We start from the raw sequence: 16,659 nt of genomic DNA on the forward strand, positions 1-16,659 counted from the left end.
ACGATGTCTAGCGTGCCAACAAGTGAATGCCTTACACCAGCGGCCATATGAGAAGTTGCAACCACTAGAAATTCCCGAATGGAAGTGGGAGCATATAACCATGGACTTCGTGATGAGTTTGCAAAAGTCACATAAGGGCAACACTGCGATTTGGGTGATTATCGATCGACTGACTAAAAGCGCGCACTTCTTACCGATTAAAGATTTCCTATGGATCGAAAAAATTAGCTAAGATCTACGTGAGTGAGATTGTACGTTTGCATGGAGTGCCAAAGACTTTTGTGTCCGACCGCGATACGAAAATCATATCAAAGTTTTGGATGAGTTTGCAACGAGATTTGGGCACGCAATTGAACTTCAGAACTGCTTATCACCCGCAATCGGATGGACAGTCAGAGAGGACGATTCAAACGCTTGAGGATATGCTACGAGCCGTTGTCTTAGATTGAGGGGAAAGTTGGGAAACTGTTCTGCCGTTGGTTGAATTCACCTACAACAATAACTACCAAGCGACGATCGATATGGCTCCGTATGAAGCTTTATATGGCAGGAAGTGTCAATCCCCACTATATTGGGATGAAGTTGGCGAGAGGAAGATGTTAAGACCCAACGCTATAAAGGAAATGACCGAAATTTTGCATCAAATCCGCGCAAGGATCAAGAAAGCTCAAGATAGGCAAAAGTTGTATGCTGACGTGCGTCGAACGGAAATCAAATTCTACGTTGGTGATAAAGTGTTCCTGAAAGTACCCCCGACGAAAGAAGTTGTGAGGTTTGGAATGAAGGGCAAGTTGAAATCGCGCTTTGTAGGACCGTACGAGTTTATCGATGAAGTAGGTCCTGTAGCGTACAGTTTGGCGTTACCTCCCAGTTCGGGAATGTACGTGTTTGACCCCAAGCATTTGATTCGTCAAGAAAAAGTGATCCTAAACCCCGACATGAGCTACGAGGAAAGGCCAGAGGCAATCCTAGATCGGAAGATACAAGAGTTGCGAAACAAGTCGATAGCATTCGTGAAAGTGTTGGAAACACCATGGTTCCAAGGAAGCCACGTGGGAGTTAGAAGATGGAATTAAAGAAAAGTACCCCGAGTTGTTTATGTAAGACGATCAAATTTCGGGACGAAATTTCTGTTAAGGTGGGTAGAATGTAACGACCCGTTAAATCGTTACCTACACGAAAGAATAAACCACGTATCAAATACACTTTCGACAACAAATCGAGACGAAAAGTTGGATAAGAATCGCGTCACATCAGGCACGTTTTCCAATTGGATAAGAATCGCGTCACATCAGACACGTTTTCCAATTGGATAAGAATCGCATCACATCAGGCACGTTTTTTCAACGCTGCATTAATTACGCGTCACATCAAAACGAAAAGACGTGAATTTTTGTCTTTTATGAAAATATTTTCTATAAATACAACCTCCTTTCATTTCATTTCATTTCTTTCGCAATCGAGAATCCGAGAGAGAGAAGAGAGAGGAGGAGCCGATGGCGGCGGATCCGCGACGGCGGATTCGTGCAGCGGCGGCAGCAGTGAAGGGAGAGGGACGAATCGTGTCAACGTTTGTTTCTACCGTTCGTTTTCTTGATTCAAGAAGGTATAACTAAGATTTCCTTCTCATCTCCTTCATTGAAACTTTATTCTTGAATCCTACATGCATATAGAGGGTGTAGGAATCATAGATCGCAAAGTTAATCGGTGGGAAAGTGAGTTTGCTTGAGAACTTTGATAGTTATGCTATTGTTGATTAAGTTGTGTGAAGTTTGATTTGAATCCTTGGTAAATGATCTAAGTTTATGTGCAAACATGTTAAGAGAGTCTTATCAAGCATGATTGTGTGTTATAAGCATGAGAAAATTTTATTTGGATGATTGTGGAAGAAACTCAAATTTCGAAATTTTGAGTATGAAATTTGTGGTGTTCGGACAGTGGATTCCGACGTGTATTTGACTGACCAAACGGTCGAATTTTGATACGAAAATTTTACTGAGTAAATTTCAAGGTGATTTCTGTGTCTCGTATAAATTTCAGCCCTTTTTGTCGAAAAATGAATTTTTGAAAAATATTTGAAGTCGACTGCGCAATTCTGCCAGTAACATGTGTTCTCGGCCAGAATGTTTCGAAATCTGTTTGACCGACCAAATGACCTCCGATCGATTTGATTCTTGAACTAGATGAAAATTTGGAGTGTCTTCTGAGTCTTGTGAAAATTTCAGCCTTATTGGACATCGTATGAATTTACGGTGAATTTTTCAAATGAACTGCGCAGTGCTGCTAGAATTTTATGTTCCGATCAGAGAGTTGCATAAATGTTTTGACTGACCAAATGATATGATTTCAGTTTAAAATTTTAACTGGGTGAACTTGAATGTATCTAATGTGTTGTGACCAAATTTTAGCGTCATATGAGGAAGGATGAATTTTTGGTGAATTTTTGAAGTTTACTGCGCAATACTGTCAGAAATTATATGTTCTGACCAGAGAGTTCAATATGTGAAATGACTGACTAAATGGCGTGATTTCGATATGAAAATTTTCATGGATGAACTTGAATGTGTCCTCTGTATTGTGACCAAAATTTAGCATCTTTTGATGTTGGGTGATTTTATAGAAAATTTTACAAAACGGTCACGCAATTCTGCCGGTTTTCTGTCTTATTAAAATGACACTTATTTCCAAGTTTAAAAGTATTATATGAGGCATGTATGTCCAAGAAACGTGTTTAAATGTTGAAATCACTTGTGATCAGTTGAAATGTGTTACGCGTGTCTTACACCTATGTGACGTATGCTGGGTTTGGGAAATTGAGGAAAACGACGAGAGAGAAGCGATAGGACATGCATAGTAAGATGATGTTGTGTGAGGCTGACTTGTGTTGTCATTGACAAGGGTGTTGTGTACTCGTGAACTCGAGGATCGAGAGTTGCTAAGTTGGGGTGTGAATTGCTAAGAGAACGAGGTGGGCTTTCTTTTACTAAACTCTTTTACGCTTTCAAAAGTATGATTATGGAGAAATAAGGGTGGTTTAAAGTGTTATGTCATGCCATGATGTTTTGTTTATGAGATTGTTGCCTGATGCCTAGTTCGTCTGAGCTTGCTCCGTTAGGCTATATGGCTGTAATGAATGAATGAAACGAATTCGGGTCTGAGTAGGGCCGCAAACCCTATCAGGCTGTGTACACAAGTGGGATCGTGAGCCGTCCTTGCTAGTCGGCCGGTCTCGTGGGCGAATAGTGTGGCCACACTTTCGTCGCACTATGGAAAGAGAATGTGATTGAATGATTGATGAGAAAGTGGGGAGATTGATTGTCTGGCCAGACTTTGAAATATTTTTGTGTTCTCGTGATATTTCTTAACTACATAAAACTCGAGATCACTGGTATGGATGACATAACTGTTTTTATGAAAAATGTTTTTGGCATGAGCCCATTGAGTACAACAAGTACTCAGCCCTGCATGTGTTTTCCATATGTGCAGGTTGAGCGGGATGTTGCGGTGGATGTTGAGTCGGCATAGGGAATTTGGATGCGTTGTGTCTTCATACATAGGCGTCATCCTTGACTCTCTTTGAAACCTTATTTCCGCTGCTATATATATTTTTGAACTAAAATACTATTCTTTTAAGCTAATTGAGCATTTATTATGAACTGTTATCCTTAAATGCTATACTTAAATGTTTGACCCTAGGTCACGATCGCCTCGTTTGTAACACCCCTAGTATGGGCGGTCGTGACAAAGAATATGATGGATTGTTGATTGATTTGATAATGAAATATGTGAAAAGAGTATACGTTGAGGAGATGGAAATAAATGTGATTAAATGTGATGATGTCTGAGCTATCTATCTGTGATGAGGTCTGATTTGTCTGTGTTGATGTATTATTATCTTAGTAGATTGTGAGTAATTATGTGATAAAAGACTTATGAAGTAAAACATGAGAATATGATGAATTATTGAATGATTTGGTAATGAGATGTGAAAAGGGAAGAATATGGTTGTGACTGTAGAAAATGTGGAAATGAAGAATACGGTTGTGACTGTAGATAATGTGGAAATGAGCATTAAGGAGGATATGATAAATGATATATGATGATGAGATGTATACAAATATGATTAAATGTGATGATGCTTGATCTATCTATCTATCTATCTGTGATGAGGTATGATCTGTCTATGTTGTTGGGAATCTGAGATGGTTTTGAGAATGTCGGAATTTAATCTGTTTATCTGATCTGATATGGTATGAAAAGAAGATACTGATGTGTTATGTTAGTAATTATTGAAAATAAGTATTGATATGAAAATGGGTATATTTGACTGTGTTTACGCCCCGTGCTTGAGTGTGTTCTGTGGGTACAATTGGCATGCCATAGGACAGCAGCGCTGCATTATCTATGATCACTCGTCTTCTGGATAACCGAAGCGAAGATCGTCTGTTATCTGATGGGCCCCTATCTGATCTGTCTGATCTGCACCCTATGGGTGGCTGTTCCCGGGATTATCTGTCTGCATCCGAAATGGGTGGTATGATTATTTGTCTGCACCCTAATTGGTGGTCTGTGCGAAGTCCTCTCGAGGACAAAATCCGCATCTGTATCTGATTCTGATTCTGATTCTGATTCTGATCTGGTCCGCGTACCCTAGTCTGTCACTAAGCACTTTAAGGGGCCATGTGTGAAATTATGTGTAATGTCGATCAAAATATTCGTGATAATATATGTGACAATATGTGTATGACAATATACGAGTTATAATATGCGATTATGTGAAACATCTGTTATAATTTGATATGATAATATCTTATACGTGAAAATGGATTCTGTTACATGGTTCTGTTGAGAGTTTTGATATAAATATTGAAAATCTGAGACTTGCAGACATAATTTATGACATATGTGAAGTTTTATATTATTATACCCTTCTGATGACATAGTTTGGAAATTTGAAGTCATGGACGAAGATTTGACTACTGGTACGGGTATCTTGATACGTGTGATGACGTCTGTGATATGTCTGTGTTGACGTGTGGAATACTTGACATTTCATATGAATACTGATGACTGTTGATATGTTTTGGGATTAATATTGCCTACTGTTGGATTCTGGGCACGTGTTGGTTATAGGGGAGTTGCTGTCCAAATTACGTTAGAAATTAATAAGACAATAATGATATGATAGATGTAGTGATGATTGAAACAAAATAATAAGAATTTAAAGAATTTTAAGTTGTATGATTATTGATTGTTAGAGAATTGTGGCTGAAGTGTTGAGTGTGCTACAGGTTAATTGGATCGGGGTTTCCTTTGAATATTTCTTTCATTTCTTCGCCAACACTGCATCCTCGGTGAGTCACTGGTCACTGCGTGCGGTGTTTGTGTCCATTTCTGTTAGATGTGGCATGTATAGTGTTTGAATATTTGTAATAGCTTCCGTTGCGTTTGTAAATAGTGTTGGAACTTTTGCTAATAGTTTAATGAATTAAGTTTGGTTTTTAATTGACCATAATTTATGGCACCGTAATTGTTACATTTCCTATTCGACCGTTCGCCGATCGGATAGGGGGTGTTACAAGTAGTTGAATTGATATTAACTTATAGTAATGGACCTCAAAAGATATTATGAAATGTTACGAACAAAATTTGCTCATTTGAGATATTTGGTGTACTAAAAAAGATGTTCCCTCAATCTCATAGTACTTAGTCTTTTTTATTTTAATTTTTTACTTTCTAAAAGTGTTAGATAAAGAGAGAGAAAGAAGATTTAACATAAAGTGATTGAATAAGTGAAGTGAATAATATCATTTTAGGTACTCAAACTATAAGAAAATATCATATTTAGTAATAGAGAGAGAAATAAAAAAAGTATCAAATCCAATACCTAAATATGAAAGTCCATAATTGCCCTTCATGCCTTGGGAGGCATTTTGATGCAAAATTGTAATGAATAGTAAAAAAATATAAAAAATGTGATTACACCTTAGTTTAGGGACTATCTACGATATTTTTAAAGTTTAGATATCATTTGCGTGCAAAACGCATAGTTCATGGACCATTTGCATAGTTCTTCTTCTCTTCTTAACAAAAATGCCAATGCCCTAACATATCCAAAAGAATTAAATTACTACTACAATCTAAGATCAGAGACCAATTGAACTACAAATTAAATAATCGCAAAAAAATACTACTACTCCTAGTACGTAGAAGATCTAGAGTGGGTAATTTGAGATCTATTAGGCCCAAAATTGTGGCCCATGCCTCACGGCCCAAATTTAATAGACGAAAATCCCAACCGTTATTATAACAAGTATAGTTTAAAATGTCGATACATCTTATAACGTTGTTACTATTATCATTTTATTCTCTCATTAAAAAAATCAAATTAATTGATACACACACGACCCTTCTCACGGATTGTTTTGTGGCCTTGCCGTCTAATCCAAATCATCAACACTATCATTCACATCATCGATCAAACCAAAAAAATCCACAATTCAATTCCACGCTATATACATTTTTACAAATACTGTATAAATTACTACGTGACAATCAAATATATATATATATATATATAGGGAGATGATCAAAATAAGTATGTGTTTAAATCCAGAAATGCAGACCAAATCTTGGCCCTAGGATTAGATGATCTAATGGTCAATAATTAACCAAAAACACGGAAGGTCATAATTAAGCAATTTTAGGTCATATTATAATATTTGGGTTTAATGTCATGCTAAGATCGTTTTAGGTCATGCTTTGTTAGCATGACCTAAAAATTACCTAATTATGACCTAAAAGTGACCTAATTATGATATTGTTCTGCGTTTCTGTATTTAAATCTAGTTTTGCATAGATCAAAACCCTATATATATATATATATATATATATATATATATATATATATATATATATATATATAGGGTTGTGATCGATGCAGAATCACATCAGGTATGTCGGGAAAGACCAAAAGTGACAGAAAGAGTAAGATCGGAGTTCTTACAAGAGCGAGAAACATGTACGGTAAGGCTCTCTGCAACTGCAGCGGCGATGGGCGCAGTGTCGTAAACTGCACCGTTCCTCAAACTACTCAAGAGTCGAAGGAGATCAATATCGGCGGTGAAGATATTCGTGATCTGATGCAGCTGCTTTCCATGGGAGGCGGAGGCGGAGGGGGAGGCGCGAGGGTGGATGTTGACTCGGAGGGGAATATTGTGTGGAGGAAAGCGGCGGCGGAGAGCAGCTACGGCGGAGGAGTGGGGAGAATTGGGAGGATTGATGAGGAGAAGCCGTGTTGTTTTAGTGAAGGAGATGTGTTTACCAAGTTTAGGTATTCTAATACTGCAATTAGTGTTAATTACAAACCTCGCTTACTAAATTAGCGGAAGGGATCACCAAATACTATACAAATTAATTTAGTTTTCCATTGAAAAATAGTGCTAATACTTTTTATTTGCATTTGTTATATAATAATGGACAGCGAACTAGGAGTACGTATTAAAATTTAATGGTCCAGATTTTAGTTTGTAGTTCATGTCCTTTTTTATACTCACCAGAGTCTTTTGATATTTCGTATACTATATTTATTCTATTTTTATCAAAACGTATTACTCGAATAAATATGACTAACCGCTTCCTCCACTTGATGGTGTCCGCTGTTCGATTCCTAAATTAGATAAAATTGAGTCTTACTCATATTGTTCAGTTAGATAATACTCTCTCTGTCCACGAAAAATAGGACACTTTCATTTTCTGCACTCGTTTTGAAAAAATAATAATAAATAGTTAAAGTGGAGAGAAAGAAAAGTAAGAGAGAGAATAATATAGACAAGAGACTTCTCTACATTATTCTCTCTCGTACTTTATCTCAACTTTAACTATTTATTATCATTTTTTCAAAACGAGTGCAGAAAATGAAAGTGTCTTATTTTTCGTGGACGGAGGGAGTAGTTAATTTTGGGATAATGACATGTAGAATTAATCTTGTCTATTGAGTCTTGTCCAATGTATTAAAAGAGAAACCACATCGACCTATTCGGCCGATTAAACTATAGATCAACTGATGTCACCACAAGCTCTTTTGTTAGATATAAAGACTAAACTGAAATTGATCTTCTAAATTTACAATAAAAAATAGTCCTACACATTTTTTTATATCTTTCTTTATTTTACTAATTTTACATTAAAACTATAATATTCTACTATCAAAACTATTTTTTGGTACACTGAGATAGTATATAAATACTGTATTTCTTTCATATTAATACAATATATATCTTTCCATATCAGAACAATGGACAAAAAAAATTATCCAACGTCTGCACTTGGTGTTCTAGAATCTATAGTACTCCCTCCGTCTCCCACAAAATTGACAAACTTGACACGGGTTTTTATGTTCAATTGGTAAAATAAGAGAGATGTGAAAAAGATAGTTGAATGATTGTTAGTGAATTGTGAGGTCCACATTATAAATGATGTGTATGATTATTATTTGTTGAAAAACTATTCATATTTAGACTTTGTCTAATTTTGAGGAACGACCTAAAATAATAAAAACTAGTTTACTTTTTGGAAACGGAGGAATTACTTTAACAAAAAAACAAGCATATGTATACAAATATGAGTATCAAAGAATCTCTCATACAAATATGAGTATCAAAGAATCTCTCAGAATGAAGTTTTGATTAAATATAATCAGACGATCCTTTTTATAAATGTTATCTTCTATTCTTCAAATCTTTATGGGCTCAATCATAGTTTGAAGATTATAGCAGAAAACATAGTTTGAAGATTATAGCAGCTAAAGGGGGAAGAATTGGAATCTGAATATTTTGGAGTAGACAAAAAACAAAAGAAAACAAGGAAAAAATTATTTGAAATTGGTGAAAATGGGATAGGTTTATTATGGGTTGAACAATTTGGAATATGGGCTAATGCATGGTTGGTCTGTACACATCATGCACTGTATCTAATCTCATTTATTCAATCCCACTATTTATTTATTTATTTATTTATTTTTCTCTTATTTTGTTTTCTGCTTTTCTCAATCATATTCAACTTCTTCATTTGTGGTCCTTTCTTGATTCATCATCTCATCAATTTCCTATATATCACCGGCCATCACCCTTTATAATGCTGCACCAGCTGTCTCCATAAATTTGGCATCCAAAATTAAATAAAATACTTATGTATTATTATTGCCATCATTCATGTACAGATGTACTATACTTGTACATGCACATGTACTTCCACTTTGGACCCAATACACAAGTTAGGATTAATTTGCATATAAATACACGAGCTTTTACTAAATGATGAATCAAGAAAGGACCACAAATGAAGAAGTTGGCGCCTCATACAATAATGTCTAAGCTTATTGCCGCTAGGACAAAGGCTCTGGACGTATTTAGGCACAATTAACCCTATATATAACTGCTGTAAAAACCAGATGTTAGAAGTAATACTGTAATAGCTACCCTCTGAAAAATAGTTGGCAACTGCAGAGATAAGGAGGAGAAGAGTGTTGTCATCACTATTGGGAACAATCATAGGTGAAATTATTCATTTTTTCAATATTTTGGAAGAGAATAAAAAGAAAACTTATTTATTTTAAATACTGTTTTTTTTTTCATTTTAACAAGGGGATGGGAGGGTAAATGTGTTGGTGGGTGTTGGGAGGACAAAAATGTTTCCCTCCATACCCTTTTGATGAATCACTACAAACAAAGAACAATCCAATCATAGTAGTATTAATTAACAAGTGCCTTGGTTGGGTTTTTGTATGCTATCTTTTTGTGTATTCATTGCTTTGTTGGGATTTTCCTATACTAAGTGCCTTGGTTAGATGGAGCTATGAACTTAAAATTAACAATACAAGCATTACTTGTAGATAAATATGTATGATGGTCAATTATATGTGAATCGATTATGTGTAGTTTGTTTTAATATTTTTTACTATTGAATTTACTTTTCGTTCTAATTTTTCTTTTGTACATTAGATATAATTAGGATGATCAAATTAACTATGTATTTAATTTTAATTTTATATAAGTGGTGCTCACAAGTAGTGTACTAATGTATCAGCCCGGATATGCTAACCTAAAAATATTCTGAAAATAGCAATAAACTGAAGGAAAAAAGAAAATGAAAACATTGAAGTCAACTGTGTTAGATGCTATATTAGAAATAAACAAAATTGGGGATGGACTACTAAAAAAGAATTGTGTACAAAAGTAAAATATAGCTGCATGAATAATTCCAAAAATAAGATAATAAAATAAATAAAGCATGTTTGTAATGGGTGAGGAAGATCTGAGGCAGGATCTGCACACATTGAAAAAGAGTCATAAAGAGGCATATGAAATATTCCAACATATGTTTTGGCTTTTACCTCTCATCTCTGATTGCCCATCACCTAGAATTACAAAATCTTTTTATCTTTAAATATGATCATTTTATCTTACACTAGAATATACCAAAACCATTAAATAAAAACACATAGAAAATGGTTAGGATGACTTGTTATATGATTTGGTGAATTGCTGGTTTTTTAGTCACCTCAAAGAGTCTCCTATCCTGGTTAAATTCCTCATTTTTAGTGTTTATGGTTGAATGATGATTTTTTTTAGTGCATGTAGTTGTTGTTTGATGGTTGTATTTTTTTTTCTACTTCGGTGTTTAATTTGGATATTCTAGCTCATCAACTCAGTGGCGAGAGTAACTATATTTCTTTCTTTTTATTTTTGTTAAGTGGAGTATTAAGGTTGACATATGTCTTCAAATAAAGAAGTAGAGTTTGTCACACTAAATAAATGTGTTGTTAGGCTTTTTATTTCAATTAATGATGTCCTCAATAGCTCTATTTTATGAACTAAAGAAAGTGTAGAAATTTGGAAAAAAGACAAATGCTTCTTAGTTGTTATGGTCCATGCTAAAGATCCCTCATGTGGATATAGATATATGCATATAATTGGCCCACTTAATAAAATCCTAGTTTCTGACAATTATATATTGTTACATGTGACTTAATAAATCTCGGTTTCTGACAATAATTATTGTTACCCTTGTACTCACTCTATCCTTGTTTCCAATATTATTTTTTTATCAAAGTTTTGGTTTACATAATTACATTGAATATTTTATTGGATAATAATGCACATATCCAACCGCACCAAATTACTACATAAAAATTAGCTCATACATTGTTCCTTAAGTATACTTTATTATTGAATTGGATATATTTAGTACCTGCCACTAAGACAAATTATAGAGAGATCTTCAATGTTGCAGCAAAAGGGAGCACAAGGGGCTGTCTACATATTAATTAAAAAAACTAACATAAAAAACAAATTAATAATTGTTGCCATTATTTCTAAGACAAGAAAATCTTGAATCTACTAGTACAAACTATTGAGAATGAACTTCCACTATTTTTTTTTTACTTTTTTTTTCTTTCAAGCTGTTTCCCACTTGCATTACAGCTACAAAAAAGACATGGGAAGAAAGCAGAGAAGAAAGGGAAACAAAATCCCCTTTTCAAGATTCATTTTTGCCTTTGCAAAAACACAACTTTACATCATCTCATTGCTTCACCACCTTTTACCTTCAAACCACCTGCTACAGATTCACACCAAATCCAAATTAAAGATTACTACTTGTAAATACATAACATAAAAATATATAGATCTAGTAATAAAGCATAATAAAAACTCAACTGGTTTTGCTGCTGAAGTTGATGGTTTCCAGACTGCAAGAAATCATAATGCTCCTCTACATATGTAGGTCTCACCTACACATAATAAATAAATAAACACAAGAAATTACATAAACAAAAAAAATTATAATCAAAAGTAGAAATTTGCCATACCTCAAACTGAGTTGAGGAGTAGCCTTGTGAATATTCCACCACATTCTCCACTGATGCCTGGCTTCTTGTTTTCTGCATATACATACATAAAAAAAAATCAGCAATCCAAACAAACAAATATTAACACAAATAAAAACCAACAGTCTTATTTTCTATTTTAATTATCATCAGAAATAAAATTAATAATTTCTATTTTTAGTAAGTATATCTTATTAACTATTTTGTCATTTTATTAGCCCTATTTACCAATTTTTTATTAAAACTCGTGACGTACTAAAAGAAAAACTCACATTGCAGTAGCAGTCAAGCGAGGAGCTAGCAGTGTCGTCGACTTCGAGCAAAGAGGAGCGTTCCGGCACCTTCTTCCGACATCGATTTCCCCTATTCTTCTTCCTTTCCGACAAAGGTTCCGTAACGGTAGCGTAGTTATTAAAGAAGCAGCCGCTTGTGTCGTTTCCTTCTTTCTCATACACCTGTGGCGGCCCGGACGAGGCGTCCGACACCATAGACAGATCTTCTTCGTCTTCGTCGGTGGATCTCTTCGTCCGGGGCTCGGGCGAATCGTGTTCGCTTTTATAAGACTGTTGGAAGTAGAGAGTCCAGCCTGACTCACAACCGCTGCTGCATTCTTCATTTTCGAATATGTAATTCATTTTTTTCTTCTTTCTTCTTCTTCTTTGTATTGTATACTATTTGATCTATTTATATATATATGTGTGTGTGTGTGTGTGTGTGAGAGTGAGGGTGGTTGTTTGTTGATCTTCTTAGGTTTGTGGGAGTAGTAGATATTGAGGATAAATACAAGAGAAAATGAGAGTTTTTTTGGCACTACTCAAATTGGCAATGGATATGTTCGATGTGAGTTTAATTAACACCATCCTTTGAGACTAATAGGTAGGCAAGTTTAATATTGTCTCATCATATCTAGGCTTATTAGCGTGTCACGTTTTTTTTAACTTTGTACTTAATACGAAAACTTGTGTCGTACTTGTCGAACTGTCGTACTCGTATCCGTAGACATTTTTCACTTGCGCGCAACAATTCGGATTTATTTCGTTGAGTCAAGAGGGACACTTAGATAACTTTGATTTTAGTTAAATACATTCGAGGTGCCACATCTTGTAGCACGTGAGTTAGTGTCGGACTTATCGAACTGTCATACTCGTATCCAAACTGAATTTGGAATCACATGAAGCGGATGTTGTAAACAATCAAATGGATTTTGGTCTTGAATTTGGATATAGTAATGACCAAATCATCGAACAAAAGACTCTCTTTTAATACAAGTCTATTTTGGGGGATCATTGAGTTAAGCGTTATGATTTGGTAATCTTGATGATATGTATATATTCTTACAGGGTGTTACATCTTGCATAGTACGCACAAGAACATGTGTCATATTCGTCGATTCATCGTACTTGTATCCAGATCCACTTCACACTACACAAAACAAAATGTTGAAACCGATTTTGGTCTTGAATCTGAATATACTAACGATCAGATCATCGAATACAAGACTACATCTTGGCATGGAGATTTAGATAGGATGCAATTTGAGTCCATTTTTTGGGAAGCATTTAGTTATGAAGGACAATTATGTAACTTTCATGATTAGATAGGTACATTGGGGAAGTGAGGTGGGATGTGAAGAAGGGGAATGTATGGGAATTAAGGGTATCACATGCAAGACAGCTGGGCAGAGTGTACTCTCATAGCAAAACAGGGTACAAATTCTTCACTCTCTTTTCCTCACTATTTGGACATACATACATCCCTTTCTTCTCTAATATTATTGCATCTTCTCACTTCTTCCTACCTATATATTCACCCATTTCTCTAACAACTCATTTCCCAAACTAAATATGAATCTTCTTTTCTCTAACTTATACTCGATCCTGTTGCAGGATGAAAAGGAAATCATGACAGGAATCAAGTACAGATCAAGTCAAGAAAGGAAATGATCAATAATTGAATAAATTTATTTATATATCATAATTGTCATAATAATAAATCCTATAAATAATTGATGCATGTAACATATCAAATGAGAAGATTGACTGACCCATTAAGCAATGCATATGATCATATTTTATTATGATATCAGAGCAATTAACGATCTATAAATAATCATTAAACTGTTCCAAAACAAGTAATCCATTCTTTTCGATTTAGATTGCCCATAAGTATTTACTTTCTATATTCGATAAATTGTTCTATCTAATTATAAGAAACGCATTCTCTAGTAATGTGTAACGTTTAACCCAATTAACCCAATTTAGTAATGTGTAACCCGATTAATTAAAAAAGGGATCAAGAAAAGACATATGAGCCAGCCAAAAATTATGACAATCGACCACGAGATAGAATGATCACACGATAAATTCACAGAAACATAAGTTTCAAGGAATTGTAATTAATCAATGTCAAAAAACTGCTGCAAAAATGCTATTCCCACTATTTATAAGTGGTCAAAAAAACCTAGAGATGTGAAAGGAATAATACGGAAATTAAAATAAAATAACTAAAAATTTAAAGAGAGTAAATTAGGATCAGTAATTAAACTCTTTCCCGCTGACTGCATCATACTTTCCCATTTAACCCGATTAACCCAATTTAGTAATGTGTAACCCGATTAATTAAAAAAAGATCAAGAAAAGATAAATGAGTCAGTCAAAAACTAGGTCAAAAAAAGTTTGTTTAACACTATAAATTTAAAAAAAACATGTGTAATTAATTAGCTTAAAAATGCTAGTTGAGGTTAAACTAGAAGTATCTAGCACCAGATTCTTGAAATGGAGCATGCTGCATGCCTTATTTAGGAGTCATTAAACTTAAACTAACAAATTGTGTACCTTAATGCACTGTACTTAATTATCAAATATTACTCCCTCCGTTTCTGAAAATTTGTCACATATTTCCTTTTTCGTCCGCCCCTAAAAATTTGACACCTTTCACTTTTATCATTTTTTGTAGTGACCATACATTTCACTGACTCATTCACACTCACGTTTTGTTATAAAACTAATATACTGATAAAAGTAGGACTCACATGTCACCAACTTTTTCAACTCACTTTCTATTACATTTCTTAAAACTCGTGCCAAGTCAAATGGTGACGAATTATGAGGGACAAAAGGAGTATTTTTTTTAGGATTTAACTAATGGGGTAATAATTTTAGATTTATTTTAGTGTGTGACTGTGTTAATATAGGTGAACTGAATTTCACATGCCTTCAATCCCAATTGAACACGCACTCACACACACATGTCGGCACGTGTGCATATGGCGATTCAGAATTTTCCAACAGATATGCACACATGTATGCACGTGCGCACACATTTCAATCTTATAAATGTCTTTCTTAATTTTAAGTGTTAATTAATTAGTTAATTAGCAACTAGTTTTGGGCTTGTGATCTTTGCTTAATTACTTATTCCAATGTTCAGTTCGTGTTCATTCTTATCCTCCATCAGATTTCCTTTTTTTAACATTTTTTTATTTTGTGTCATACCAACCAACATTTAAATATGTACAATCTTTGACGTGTATTAGTGGCGTTTCTTTATAGTCGAGACATTTTTTTGATATGAATTTAAAAATTGATATTGTGTTAAGTGGGTAGGTAAAAAGAATAAAATAGAAAAGTGAATGAAGTTAGAGATAATAAATTAAGAAAGAGAATGAGTAAGAAATAAAAAATGAGTTAATTATTATTCTATATATGAAATGACTTAACTATAAAGGAAGTTATCGAAATGAAAAACAATTGAATTATAAAGGAACGGATAGAGTATTTTTTTTGATAGAACACAAGTATAGAGTTTTAGAAGAATAGATATGCTATTAATTACCTGTGACGGTCCAATTGGGTTAGAGTTTATTCGAACAAAATTAATGTAGCTTAAACAGGATTGTGTCAAATATCAAGTGACAAACATTTAAATCTTGAATAATTCTTATAACAAAAAAAGTAATAGGTCAACAAAATTGGTTTTTAATTTCAAATTGATTAAATCCTTTAGCTTTTCAAACAAACAATGATTTATCTGGGAAGGAGGCATGGAATACAATTACACACTAATAATTTAATTAATTATAATGAATCAAATACAATAATCAATAATAGTATTTATAGTGATGGTGTGACTGTGCAGCGAGCATGATACTTTGATGTGGCTTTGGTTTCATCGTCGTCACAGTCAAAGCAAATACTGCCATCATGTGCTTGCTTCTTCCCTCGGATCACTAAATATATATATATATATATATATATATATTATATATATATATAATATATACTCCCTAATTACTAACTAATATACTTTTTTTCAAATTTACTATTCGAATAATTCTAAGTTGTTCGAATATTTTTTTGGACTATGTGCGTTGTGACCTTCGATATACACCACGTGGCCGATGATCTTAATTATACTATCACCATATGGAGTATTTTAAAGTGGTATTTTTATTGCTTACTCTTTTCATTTAATTATATTCATTCATACTATTTCAATGTACGACGATATCATTAATGTTTTATTTTTATATATGCGAATTTCGGCTGCTTTTCTCTTTTTACCGCATTTCTTTATTTTTTATAGCATATTAGTTGTTATTCCCATTTCCCAAATATTTAGAAGCAATTTTTTTTTCATAGAATAATATATCGAATTTTAGTTTAATTTTTTCCAAGTATTATCTTGTGCTTTTTTTACTATATAGTAAAAGATGAGCTACGTACTAGAATACTGTTTATCACAAATGGAAATCTTACCAACAGAATTACCAA

General features: G+C 34.0%; 1 protein-coding gene across 1 annotated transcript; it reads right to left on the minus strand.

The window, feature by feature from the left end:
* Nucleotides 1-11,359: 11,359 nt before the first annotated feature.
* On the minus strand, nucleotides 11,360-12,522 carry LOC121788429 (protein SOB FIVE-LIKE 5-like). Its single transcript, XM_042187100.1, has 4 exons — nucleotides 12,160-12,522; nucleotides 11,870-11,941; nucleotides 11,718-11,791; nucleotides 11,360-11,616 (listed from the first exon to the last, which is right to left on the minus strand). The coding sequence occupies exons 1-4, from the start codon at nucleotides 12,520-12,522 to the stop codon at nucleotides 11,592-11,594; spliced, it is 534 nt and encodes a 177-aa protein (XP_042043034.1). The 3' UTR covers nucleotides 11,360-11,591.
* Nucleotides 12,523-16,659: the final 4,137 nt, after the last annotated feature.

Source organism: Salvia splendens, unplaced genomic scaffold, assembly GCF_004379255.2.
Source record: "Salvia splendens isolate huo1 unplaced genomic scaffold, SspV2 ctg104, whole genome shotgun sequence".
Taxonomy (NCBI): domain Eukaryota; kingdom Viridiplantae; phylum Streptophyta; class Magnoliopsida; order Lamiales; family Lamiaceae; genus Salvia; species Salvia splendens.